Source organism: Larus michahellis, chromosome 1, assembly GCF_964199755.1.
Source record: "Larus michahellis chromosome 1, bLarMic1.1, whole genome shotgun sequence".
Lineage (NCBI taxonomy): Eukaryota > Metazoa > Chordata > Aves > Charadriiformes > Laridae > Larus > Larus michahellis.
Window position 1 is genome coordinate 32,108,903 of NC_133896.1, and position 14,426 is coordinate 32,123,328.

Below are 14,426 nucleotides of genomic sequence, written 5' to 3' on the forward strand. Positions count from 1 at the left end.
TCTGCTGCCAAAAAAGTTATTTCATGACTATTACTGGTAATATTTGACTCTTCTCCTCTTTCCCCTGACATCTGGGCTCTCTCCAGCATACTTCTAAATTACCTTTGACTCCCCATTAAGTTCATATCCTATTGCTAAGTCTGAATTCTAAACTTTTCTTTCATCTAGTACATCCCATATAAATCAATGAACCAAAGTGTATCTTCACTTGGGATAATAATAACCTTGCACAAAAAGAATTTAGAGTCTTTTTGAGCAACAGGGTGTTTTTGTTTCTTTCTCCAAAAGACTAAATAAAAGTTGCAAAGGCCCTATATTTTATTGTGCTTAATGAATACTTGATTACATTTGGATTTAAGAGGAATCAATAGCAAAAAATGTTACTGCGTTGCTCCAATATTTTATTTCTAATCAAACTGTTCTACTTTTTATGTTGGGATTTCATAGTGCAGAGCCAGGCAGTACCTGAGTTTGGGTCAGATCAGGCCTCAAAAGGCAGCTTGTCATTCTACGATTATTTTGGGTTGCGCAAAATGAGCTAGTAGTCCAGGAGTGAAAACGTCAAAAGCACTCCTGCTTTTTAGGGAACGTAATGCCTTGTTTTCAAAAATCACTAGGACAACAAGCTTCAGTGAAAGCTGGTAAAGCAAGAAAGCCAGTAAGACACAGGGCGTCTCAGTGCCGGGCAGTTATTCCGAAGTGTACGTGAGGATGCGATTAGACAGCATGCTGAATTTCTGAGTACATTGCTGGTCTTTCACCTGCACTTGGAAGGCTTTTGTGGGGAGAACGTGCAGAGTAGCTGCTGCACTCTACATTCAGCCCTAATTTGCTGAGCACTGGCTTTCCCATGAGATCAACATGTTTTAGGCTCTTAAGTCACTTTTGAAGTAGCACTTTTGTTTTTAAGGAAGAATCACCTAAATGATTTAAGCATCTGGTAGGCAAATGTGAGTGTTTAAAAGTACTATACTTGATATTGGCTGCATTCCTCTTGGCAGTTTGAGGAGACAAGCAAACCATATCCTGTCATTATTAGGCATCAGTGGAGAAACTTGCTCTGCCAAGGGTTGGAGCTTTTCATACTTGAAACTTGCTGTGAAGGAGAAACTACATAATTAACTACGCTGCTCTTCAAGGACTTCACTGGCACATGTGAAATAGGAGTAATTCTCCTGCTCTTTTTGGTCCAGAAAAGTAGAGGCAGCCTTCCCAAAGACACTCTAACCCTTTCATATAATATGAAGTGGGACTGCTTGAGTGGTTACTTTTTCTGTTTGAGTGCTGACTGGTTCTTGGAAACTGATATCCTTTTAGAGTCTTGCTGGCTTACGCTGGTACCTCTTCTCCATCAGGATGACGGAATCTTCTTTATGGACCACGAAATGCTACATCATGAGTTTTGTGGACATGAACACACTACTGCTTCAGCACATAAGCTTCCCATGAATGCCGAGGGCAAGTTTTCGCACTTGATTATGAGAGAAGTAAAACAAAAGCCAACCCTCAAACCTTAAATTATATATATCTTGGATTTTCTCTGGAACAGTAGGTTCAAAAATACATGGTATGAACTAAGGGACAGAATCTACATTATTTAAAGCTTTTTACCACAACATATGGCATCATTCACAATTGCTAAAGAGAGATATGCATTTTCTTGTAAATAAAAAGTGGATGAATATACTAAATACCTATTTTTCTTGCCTGCCATGTCCCTTCTTGGATGCTAGAAGACCATTTCATGCTACTGCAGAGTGTCTGACATTTGTAAATAAATAATCAAAATGTGTTTTGTGATCATAATGCCCAGAAACCTTGAAGTGCCTCGTTTACTTTTCTGTGAGCCTGTGTGAGATACAAATATCTCTGTAGAGATATTTTGACTCGTTCCCAGACCATCTTGTTTCTGAGCACGAGCTTCTCAGCTACTAGTAGGTCCTCATTTCTGTGACATATTGAAAGCAGTACGAGATCTACTTCTAAATACCAAGTGGTTTCTAGGCTTGCGAAGATGATGTGGAGCCTGACGACTTAGTGATAGTTAAGATAATGAATGAGTCCATGGGTCCTCTGTTCAGCATCCATTAGCGTTCAAGGTTAATCTAGCCATGTGCTGTGTCAACAGATCTTTGTCCCTCTCTCATGTGAAAATATGTAACAGGATACAACAATGTCCGTTAGATCAATACTGATGAGAGCGATACCAAATGACTGTCTCGAGCAGCCACCTTTGGCAATGATAAATGCCAGGGAAATAGAGAGCTATACAGGAAGTGGGAACAGAAGGAGAAGGCTCATTAGAAAAATAAAGATGCTAATTAAAATAATAATATATCAGGTGCAATAAGAGTGATGGGTTCTTAAGGTTTTCTACCTGGTTTAGCTTCTTTTTGATGTTGACCTTTGGAAAACTTTTCACTGTGATTTGCTGTTGATATTCAGTTCACAATTTGTACTGGTTTTAGAATCCAGTTGCTTCTTACCTAGCAGAGGACTTGAACACATGCTGAACCTTTGTGTCCATAAGTAACTTGTTGATTTGGCTCAACTTCTGTGCTTAAATTTTGTGATAGATTGAGTTCCTGAAAGAATATGAGACATCTCCGATGATCTTAAATCAGTTCTGTCTCGTTATTATTTGCTTTAAGCAAACAGTATCACCATTTTACCCTTCTTAAAAATTAAGTTAAAGGTCTTAATATTTCCAGCAGAAGCTCTTTTAGCCATCCCTTTGTAAAACTTACCATCTTTCATTGGAAATAATTTTTCATTACAGTGGGATTTATCCATCAAAAAACCACTAATAACCTGCAATCAATTATCTTCTAAATGAATTGATTTCTGCACAGACATTCTGAAAGGAAAATTCATACTCTTTTGACATTTTGTTTTAAAGCAAAATGGTAATTTGTTTATTAAAGTATGCAGTCTGTAGGTCTTGAAGAGCATTCAAATATTTCTTCCTTTATTTTCATCACTCCCTTCTCATATATGGAGGTTTGGTCTTCTGGTCTTGGAGCTTGGGTGGTTTTTTTTTAATTATGGAATTGAATGCATGTACAGAAGTGTTTGCAGGATTAGGGCTTCAGGATACATCCTCTAGTTTCTGAATATATGGATTCGTAGGCTTATATAGCCCCACATGTTTTACTGCCAGCCCTTCACTGTAGTTCAGTGATACCCATCATCATTTCCTCTATTAGTTACTTTTGCATATGGTACCTTACACGCTAATGTTTCTCTGTTTGGCATGTGCAAGTTGTTCCTCCTGAGCAGATCACCTTTTAAATGGTGCTAGATCTGGGAGTCCTTCCAGAAGCTTGAGTGCCCTAAGTACTGGTTAAGGGAACGCTTGCTCCATTTTGTTTAATCAGCTGTTTCTGTTATTAAGATTCAATTACTTCTCTATATTTTTGTGTTTTAATTTAAGGATTTAGTGGGATTAAGGACACTTTAGAACAAATAAGGCAAATATACAAATGGACATCCATTAAAAATCTCTTGCAAGTGATTCACAGTATGTGAATCATTTGAGTGAAGTGACTTGATCTTACATTTGACTTCCCTTTAAATCTACTTTCCCAATGAATTGACACATAGTTATATATCCACCATTTCTGATGAATCACTTTAAATGTATAGGATTTTTAAAAAACTGATAAAGCTTTAATAACTTTGTAAATAAGGAATAAGTTAAAATATTATTTTGACTCCTTAGTGAAGAATATTTCACAGCTCCTGCATGAAATATAGATTATAACTACTGTATAAGCCAACATGAAAAAGGTGTATCTTGTAAAGAATGTAGAAAATGAAGACATGCTTGAAATCAGTATATCAAATAAGAAAGTGAGAGTAAATGTTAATTTATGACGTTTTTGCTTATTGTCATACTAGCCATGTGAAGGCAGAATCATGCACAAGTGCCCTGACATGGTTTAGTGACCTGTCTTTGAGAGACATCATTATAAAAGACTAACAGTAAAATTACAGTATACTGTTCCCCTTGGGAATTTTCTGTTTTCTTCCACTTTCCTGTATTCAGGTTAGATAGAGAATCGATTATGCAAAATGTGAGAATGAATATATTGAAAAGTCAGGTAGCAGTCTGTACAAATAATTTAATTAAATAAATGGCAGGAATTAACCATTTCAGGTTCCCAACAAAATAACATCTCAGATTAGGTATAAAGTAACTCCCTGTGTATTTGTGGCAACTGTCCACGAGCAGAAGAAAATAGAAATATTTTAATTAGGGTGGTCGTGAAATGTTAGCTGTGAAGTAATGTGTAATTATTAGTAAACACATCTACCAGTAAACACAGTGGTATCTTTTTTCCCTTTTCCAAATTGTCTGCCATGTGGTACAGGAGTTTGGCTGAAGATTGTCAGCTCTTTCTTTCTTAGCGTGTGTTCCCTGCCTGGGTGACACATAGCAGCCTTACGATTCCCAGCGCTGAAAATAGCAACGCAAGTCAGAGGAGCTGTAGTGCGCTGGGTCTGCTGTGCCGCAGCTCGCTCCTTAAACCTGGTGGGTGTCCTGGAAAACAATGCACCAGCCACCAATTCTCACCTTGTCGGTGCCGATCCAGAAAATTCCTAACTCTCTGAAGCTATTCGAGTGTAGAACTGATAGAAAAAAAAGATCATGAGTGAACCTAGAAAGTGTAATTAAAAATTGGTGGTAGAAAACCAGATTATCTATAAGAAAAGCCTTTAAAAACATTTTTCGGTTCCATGATTTGTCACACATAAAACACTCCTAAAAACACATGTGATATGTGCAATCTGTAGCTGAGAGTGAGTAAGGCAAAAGTAAACAATTAGGTTTTATTTAATTTTCTGTATTTGAAAAAATATGCCCAAGAACTGCTATTTTCTCTAAAGAACTAAAAAAAATTCACAGTAGTCTTTAATAAACTACATATTTTTAACTTTTCTTTCTGGTTGTGCTGACAGACAGAGCCATTCCCGTAATTATAAGCAGCTTTACTTCATGACGTTATCCTTAATCTATAAGTAAAATTGATTTTCAAAATGAATTAGATGCATGTAAGGACTGAATTAGCTGATAATAAAATAAATTGACTTGTCTGAAAGTGATTCGGATGACTGGTGTTGAAACAAGCAAACTAATCCTGCGCTCTCTCAATAGAGGAATTTTTTGCTCAGTACTCTAACCCACTGAAATTGATGTTTTGAGTTCAATATTTTATATTGTCTGTGGTAGTAGCAGGTTGACATTGTTGCTTAATACTATGTAGAATGTAATATTTTTAAAGATTTGCATTGCTTATGATAGCAAGATGAGTGCTTGTGTGCAAATACTCTTGGTGCAATTTTTTCTTCATTATTTCTTACTAGTAAGAGGAAACAGCCAAGAGTCCAGTAAAATACCAGAAGATCAAAGTCAGATCTAATATGACAACTTTTAGTAAAATTATAAAGTTCAATAAAAAGGTCTACAAGTTTAAGATCTTTAAATATTAAAATTTAGATGTTAAAAAGAAAAATATTCTAATTATAAGCATTGTTAGGCATTGGAATAGATTTGCTAAAATAAATCATGAAGTTTAACTTATTGGAGGGTTTTTAGAATCATTTAAAAAGACACCTTTTTGAGATGATTCGATATGGTAGATCTGGTAGGATCTACCGAGATCAGGTAGGGAGAAATATCAGGTAATCAGTCACCCTGAACCTCTTTGTCTCTGTGTTCTTACAATAGTGTTTACCATGCAAAATTAAGTCATGTGAAAGCTAGTTCATTTTTATAAAATAGATTTATGTAGAAAAGTTGGGTATTTCTTAAATTAAATATATAGAGTGCGCTGAATAAGACTTTTTATTGTGCCTTTTTTTCCCTTCTTCTGATGACATTTCTCGAGATGAATTGAAAATGACTGCTTCAGGTGGTTTCTGATTGTTATTTTCAGACATCCTTTTGGTATCTTTTCTCTGAATGTGTTGGATATTTTATATTATGATTTCTCACAGGCTTGTGCAGGGACATAGAAGTGTACTAATATAATTTTGTAGCTCATCTACAAGTAGTGGTAAGGCTTTTGAATATGTTTATCTTACTTAGGCAGTGGTTCTTTCAAATGATTCAGTTAATAAGACAACTTTTTTCCACTCAAAAGGAGACACCTGCTCCTATTCCTCCCTTTGCAACGGCACAGGTCTTCATCAGTGAACAAATTCACCTGATTAAACTAGCAGAAATCTAACCCAGAAAGCTGGAAGGGAATAGATTTCCACTCCCTTTAGCTTCAGCAGCTAGCTAAGAAGTCAGACAAGCATGGAGAGGTGTTGCAGAAACGCCTAGAGAGAGGATTTCACTGCCCAGCTGGAGAGTATCTCTTGGAGAAGGGGTGACAGGGCCGCCTTCCAGCACCATTGGTTCTTATACAGGTATCTGTGATCTCATCAGCTGTGTAGAGTCTTTCTTGACCTTTGCAAAGACTTCCTAATACATTTTAGCACTATTAAAAAGTCTGAATCTCATTTGCAGAACTCACTGAAGAATGATTTGAATAATCAGAATTAGATGATAGCTTTTGCTCCGATTAAAAATACAAATCACAAGAAATGTACCCAGAAAATAGGGCAGTAAGGGTGTTTGAGAGGTCATGAAGTCCATCCTCATGGAACCATAGAAGCATAGAATAGTTTGGGTTGGAAGGGACCATTAAAGGTCATCTAGTCCAACCTCCCCTGCAATAAGCAGAGACATCTTCAACTAGATGAGGGTGCTAAGAGCCCCGTCCAACCTGACCTTGAATGTTTCCAGGGATGGGGCATCCACCACCTCTCTGGGCAACCTGTTCCAGTGTTTCACCACCCTCGTTGTAAAAAATTTTTTCCTTCTATCTAGTCTAAATCTTCCCTCTTTTAGTTTAAAAGCATTACCCCTCTTCCTATCGCAGCAGGCCCTGCTAAAAAGTCTGTCCACATCTTTCCTGTAGGCCCCCTTTAAGTACCAAAAGGCTGCAATAACGTCTCCCCTGGAGCCTTCTCTTCTCCAGGCTGAACAGCTCTCTCAGCTTGTCCTCATAGGGGAGGTGTTCCAACGCTCTGATCATTTTTGTGGCCCTCCTCTAGGCCCTCTCCAATAGGTCACTATCTTTCCTGTGTTGAAGGCTCCAGAGGAGGACACAGTACTGCAGGTGAGGTCTGAGGAGAGCGAAGTAGAGGGGCAGAATCACCTCCCTCAACCTGCTGACCACATTTCTTTTGATGCAGCCCAGGATACGGTTGGCTTTCTGTGCTGCGAGTGTATATTGTTGGCTCCTGTCCAGCTTCACCATCCACCAGTACCCCTAAGTCCTTCTCAACAGGTCTACTCTCAATTCCTTCATCCTTCTGCCTGTATTGATACCGGGGGTTGCCACGACCCAGGTGTAGGATCCTGCACTTGGCCTCGTTGAACCTCTTGAGGTTCACATGGGCCCACTTCTTGAGCTTGTCTGGGTCCCTCTGTATGGCATCCTATCCCTCAGGTATGTCAACCTCACCACTCAGCTTGGTGTTGTCCACAAACTTACTGAGAGTGCACTCAATCCCTCTGTCTATGTCATTGATGAAGATAGTGAACAGTACTGGTCCCAGTATGGACCCCTGAGTGACACCACTTGTCACTGATTTCCATCTGGACATTGAGCCGTTGACCCCTACCCTCTGGATGTGACCATCCAACCAATTCCTCATCCCCCAAACAGTCCACCCATCAAATCCATACCTCTCCAATTTAGAGAGAAGGATGTTGTGAGGGACCATGTCAAAGGCCTTACGGAAGTCCAGATAGACAACATCCATCGCTCTTCCCTTGTCCACTCATATAGTCACTCCATCATAGAAGGCCACTAGGTTGGTCAGGCAGGAATTGCCCTTGATGAAGCCATGCTGGCTGTCTCGAGTCACCTCCCTGTCCTCCATGTGCCTTAGCATAGCTTCTAGGAGGATCTGTTCCATGATCTTCCCAGGCACAGAGGTGATGTCTAAAGCAGCACTAGAACAGATGAAATGTGCTTTTCTTCTCATCCACAGTTTATCGAAAACATCCATTTCCTTTTTCCTTTCCCTACTTCTACTCCTCCCCTTTTTCTTGTAGGTACAACTTCAATCAACCGATCTTTTTCCTTGTACTCTTAGTTTGCCCTTCCTCACTCGCCAAACTTAGTCACACAGGCACGGTACTTCACTTGAAGTGTGAACATTTCTTGCTGATCTTTTCACGGACCCTTTTGCTTCCCTTTTCTCCCTCATGCTGTTTATGTATCAATGGTCTGCACTCAGCGTACAACTGAGAATGAAAGGCTTGTTGGTTGCCACACCTGACACGTGCATCTTTTTCTGCTCGGCCAGAGATCTGAAACCAGATTCGTAATAGATTGCAGCAGAAGTGCCATTATAAAGCATATTTGATAGGTGTGAGAAACAGGCATTCACTCAGTATAATTAATAGTGCTGGCAGCATTAAAAATGCATGCCATGAAATGCCTAAGTGGTCTGTAACATCATTTGAGTCTTAAGGTGGAAAGAGTCAGCTGCATACGATATGGCTGTCTACTGCTAGAGGCCGTTGTTCTTCTGTATTCATATTTAAGAACTGTACAGGAGCTGCCATCATGTTTGTGGCTCAGTCATTCCGGGCTCTAAGCAAATACATGATTCTTGCCTTTTCAAGAAGAAGTCTGAAATTACTTCTTTTGATCCAGCAGTATGTAGATTTTTACATAGTGTTGTGCTTTAAAGTATCAAAGCAAGCAGACCATTTTTCAAAAGCTCTGCTTTTTTTTTTTTCTAGTTGCTTTTCTTTGTTTCTTTGAAAGACTTTTCTTCTCATTACGTGAATTAGTTTTTAAAAATGAAGTTGCTTGACCATGCGTGTCGCGGCATACCAGTGCCTTCTGGGCCTGCAACTTTCCCAAAGGAAACAGTGATTTTCTCCCCAAACTTGAACTGGAAAGGGAACTTACTTTTTATCTGTAACCAGTTTTCTGCTAATGCTGTAATTCAGTGTCTATCTATTAATAGGGAACAATAAAAAAGATGTCTGCGGAAGTATTGTTTTATGTATATATGATATTTTAATACTGACATAATTTACGATCTTTAGTTATATAGATAGATCCTTTGTTCTCTTTTAGGTTTTATAAAACCTGCCTAATTTAGTCTAAAATGTGTTGTAACCAAAGGCAAGAATTTTAAGGGGATGAGTACAAAATCATAATTTGATTTAAGGACATTCATCTGTTACATTGGCAGTTTATCTCTTGATCTGTGAAGATTTTTTAAATGTAGCATTAGAGGACATGAGGTGGATTTTTATAGGCAGCACAGATACTATCGCAAAGTGTTAGGACATTCCCATCCTTCACCATTGCTGTTGGAAATTTTTAAGCTGAAGAGAATCAGCTATCTCTAAAGATCATATTAGGAAAACTATGTTTGTTTCCCTTGTATTACAAGATTCCTGCAGTCATTTTCCCAGATCTCTGGCATCTCTAGGATTTGGAGCAAGGCTCTGAACTTGAATGGAAAGTGAACCTGGCAGCAGTCATGTACTACTTTACTTTTCCCATGAATTTGCTTACAATTACCCACACTGTTAGTTCAGTCTCAATAGAGTCCTGTGTTGTCTAAAAATTTTATCTATACGGAGCATGCACCATCTTACAGTGCCATCCTATACCTAGAGTGCACATTTGCTGTTTTCACAGAAAAAAGTAGTTGCATCCTGGATTTGCTGAGCCGAATTTTCCCATCGCATTCCACCTTTGCTCCTATTGTTGCTTTTACGGACCCCAAGGAGCAGTCTTGTATGCGTGGGGGAGCTGAAGGAGAAGGGGATGGAGCAGGGGTGGGCAGAGCCTGTAACCTTGACAACAGCATCAGCAAATGGAAGATAAAGATTAAAAAAAATAGTTTGTTGTCAAACCCGTTTGACGTTTATTCGCCTTTAAGTGCTTGACTTTGCAAACTTAAATTATTTTCGATGTGTGGCTTTTTTCTTAATTTTATTTGGGAGGAGAGAGTTAACATATACATGTACTTAAGCGTGAAAGTTAAGGACAAAATATGTTCTGGAAACAATGTATGTCTCAGCTGTGATCTCCAACATTAGTTTTTCTTTGTCTGATGCAATGAAGATTCTTTCCAAATGCATAAAACAATTAGAGCTGATTAGGTCATAAGGTAAGAAACACTTAATATTTGGATAGTTGTATTGCATCTGGGCCTGTTCAATGAGAATTGTTGGCCTCTGTGGAATAAGTTGGTCTCACTACATGCCTAAAGGGCATACCTTCAGTTCATTATTACCTCCATCCAATAATTGATGATGTCAGTGGAGAAGGCAGAGAAGGTAGTTTTACAGGAAAGTGGTTGAATTTTTTTTCTCAGAGGGCAGGAAAGAAGCAGGAGTCAGTAAAGGAAAGCCAGCACTTCTGTTATCCATCCTGCCCTCAGTTTGTTGATGCATATAACGTTTGATTTTGCGGGGCTCACTATTTATCCTTCACGTTTTGAATGTGAAAGGTGTGATGTAAATTGATCTTCAGTTTGCCTACTAATCAAGACATGATTCATTTCAAACTCTTATTTTCCAGAGGAAGGAAACAAAGGTTATGGACCTGTTTTTGAGGAGCAACCCATTGATACCATCTACCCAGAAGAATCTTCAGATGGACAAGTTTCAATGAACTGCAGGGCTCGAGCAATTCCTTTTCCTACTTACAGGTAACTCTCTTGTTTTGGTTTTCAAGTCTTACATATTTTATTCAGTGAGCGTTTGAGGTTGTGGTAGTAAATGATTGACTGTCTTAACAGGTTGATACAAAGTCTTCAAGGAAGGAAAAAATGGGGAGATTTTCAATTTTTGAGTAAAAATCAACCTTTATTCAACTTGCCAAAATGTCTAAACAGTGCTGAAAGTAGTACATTCCTTTTGTGTTAAATGTTTTAAGCGTTTGAAAGGAGTACTGATCCAGATGCAAAAGAAAAAAAAAGTGACCTTTAAAAAATCATTAAGAGGATATCTTTCTAGCTTAGGCTAAGGATGACTGAGGTTCAAGTCCTTGTTCTTGATTCAGAACATTCAGAAAGAAGGACTGGCTGTTGAACCTGGAAATTCTACATCCTATGTTGCTTTTGCATCCACCATATTGTAGAGAGACGCTCATGAATGTGTCAGCTATGCTACTGAAGACATGAAAAACATTCTTCTGGGAAAATGTTTCAACACGTGTGAAGAAATTCACACATGACCTCTTTCACAATAACTGCATTGTTATTAGCAGGGCAGTTCTGCATCATTGTGAGATATCGGGGCATCCATATGAGTTTGTCGGCTATTATCTGCTCATTATGTACAGAGAAATGTACTTAAGATTGTCACTGTTTAAAACCATGCCTAATTTACAACATAGTCATGGGCAGAAAACTGCTGTCATACTAAGGGACAGACGCAATTTCTTGCCAGCAAGAGAGATCCATTTCATGAAATTATCCTGTGATCCTATGGTCTGCTCCTGATACTCACTTACGTGTGTTCCTAGGCACTGGCTTCTAAGACAGAAAAAGCAGTTGAGTCTGCTGGCCATTCTTTTAAATGTTACTATATTGTGGTTGACGATGGTATTCTTCCATCAAAACAGCTTAACTGGTCTTCATTGCCCCCTTTTTTTTTTTTTTAATATGCTTATAGGTTATCTACATATACAGAACCGCCTGTGATTGAAGGATTTGAGAGGAAACTAGAATACCCTTTTTGAATATGATTCCTGGCTCTAGTATCTTTAACAGTTTTCCTACATGGCATTTCACTGTTACACTTGTTTGCTCTCCCCATGCTTGGAAAGGACTGGAAGCGTGGAGAGATGAGACACACTTAGATTCGGTACCCTTCTGATATGCTTACCCATCACTTCCAGTCTGTCCAGAGTCTCCCCCACTCTGTCTGCAAGACTATATAAATATACCATCTATAGAGTGATTACAGGCTCTACATAAATTTTAGCATTCTTCTTTATGTGTCATGGGCTCTGCAAAATCTGAACTAGTGAAGTCGCTCAGGAAGAATTGCCTCACACCTCCAGAGCTCTTCTATCTAGGAACAAATCTGACAATTACTGCTGATAGATGATGTGATGATAATTGCAATACAGAATAAGGCCACTTTCCTTATTTCCTGAAGTCATTATTTTAGTCTACCTCAATATATTGTCTTAATTTCTTAGCCCTCCACCAGTTCATGAGCCAAAATTCTCCTGTTTCAGGGGCAGATAAGTCCTTCCTGACACTTTAGTTTTTTCTGACCATTCACCTTCTTAGTCTCTTGTAGAATTTCTTCATTTTCACTGTTTATTAAACATTCATCCAATCTTCCTTCTGTGTTTGATGGTCCGTCACCTTAAAGTTCAAATACTCATCGCAGTTTCTAGGAATCTGGTTTTTCCCCCCAGTCCTTGCTGGAGCCTTCCACACTGCTACGAAAGGCAACATACGTTCATGGGGACAAGATATGAATCCTTTAGTCCCCAGTCCTGTCTGCAAATCATGGACCTCATATTTCTGCGCTGTTTTTCCCGAAATGACCTTTTATGCAAATACACATTGGTGATTACCAGTGACCTTTTTCTGTAGCGCTCTTTCCCTTGCAGATTTCATCGGTCTCTTGGTGGTTCTGGCATTTCTGAGGTTTCTTGAAACACCTTCTCTTTCTGTAGGCTCCCTTCAGACACAGCCTCTTGCATGGTTCTTAACTCACCTGTAGATACCTTTATATTCCTGCAGTTTTACATCTCAGCTGGAAGAAACTCAAACCAGGTTTGGAAAAAGAGAAGACAGATAACTACACATTTCACTAATACACTTTCCCAAGCTGCCAGGCAGTTTACAGTAAAAAAACCAACCAGATGTTTGTTCCCAGCTCTAAAGAGATACAACTTCTTTTACATTCAGTGTGTCTGATTGGGTGCCACGAGGCATCTTAACTCTGCATTTTCATGTGTGAGAAACACTGTGCATGTACGAGGAACGCTCGCTAGCCGAACCTGGTGAGAACTGCCCATGTGAATGAAGTTACTCACAAACACAGCTTTTGTGGAATGAAGGAATGCCACCTAAGAGGAAAGGTTTGAACAAGACTATCTTTGTTAAGGTTAATTTTTTATACTGCAGAGTAACCCTGCTTTTAAAAAATAATAAATTAATTTTAATATCAATAAATTATATATAAATAAAGTAAATATTAATAAATTAATACTGTACTCAGAGAAAAATATGAGTATCATAAAAATAGGATTGTTTTCATCTTTATTAAATTCAGGAGAAAACAATTTTTAATTCTTACTCTTCACAGTTACACATTTTAAACAATGTTTTTCTGATCCCTTTTCCTGCAGCATAAGCTGTCCTTGTGACAGTTATCACTAGGTGTTTCTGAACCGGGTTTCTGATTTATTGGTAATACAGACTTGCAGTATACCTCACGGGACTGAAGTGATACGTCTAAAATCCTGTAAAAGATAAATGCTATTTACTGCGTCTTGAAAATCCTACCATTTCGTTATTTATTTTTATTTTTAATTTATTTTTTGCTAATACCACTTCTGTTATTGTTTCTTTCTCTGACAATTGCCAATTTCGGCCTCCAAATGAGAATTCTGTATATTTTGGTACAGCATTTCATTAAGTAAGCAACACATAGGGTATGCGTTCTCATTTTCAAACACTAGTGCCTATGACCTTGTGACAAAAACCGATTTACGCTGGAAGAATTTGATGATCTTTAAATGTATTTTAGTTGCATTTTTCCTGTTTGTGCTCAGGAAATGCGTTAAGTCCTTTCAAAGAAGGTTTTGGGCTCCCCCTTGTGGACACTGTAATAGATACAGAGACAAATCGTGAATACTGATTCCCACTCCTTGTGTTGTAACTTTATTGAAAGCAGTGGAAGTCAGTAAGGGCCAGACCTGGTCCACCAAGTTCCTCTTGTAGTAATCCCTGAAGTGGGAGTTATGACGACTGAAGCGAACGGGCTGCGGGGTTTTGCTGTAATTAAGGTGGGAGCGTCCAGCAATTTTTTTTACTGTAGTAAATAAGTCTTAAATGGGGCGTGCCACTGTTTGTGCACAGATGTCAGTGGCACATTAGGGTTTATGAAATATTTTCATCACCTACTTTGCAAACAGCTCTTAAAAATTTCACTAGTCCATAATTTAAAGGTGCAGAGGGAGTATTTCCTCAGCCAGTTTGGCTTTCGATAACTATTTGAGGATATGTTTATGATCCCAGTGCTTGATCACTAGCTAGCTCACTCACAGCTGGCTCAAGTATCCTGTGCTGTATGGCCAGCAATCAGGTTTTAACACGTATCACATCTTCAGAAGGCCGAAGCAGACTGAGACTGTTCATGT

General features: G+C 38.6%; 1 protein-coding gene across 2 annotated transcripts in view; it reads left to right on the plus strand.

Moving 5' to 3' along the window:
• CNTN1 (contactin 1) overlaps positions 1-14,426 on the plus strand; it is a 260,047-nt gene that overhangs the window by 166,049 nt on the left and 79,572 nt on the right. For both annotated transcript variants that reach the window (XM_074563570.1, XM_074563654.1), the window contains one exon: positions 10,617-10,746. In XM_074563570.1, the coding sequence (XP_074419671.1) occupies positions 10,617-10,746 (130 nt within the window). The remainder of the gene's footprint in view (positions 1-10,616; positions 10,747-14,426) is intronic.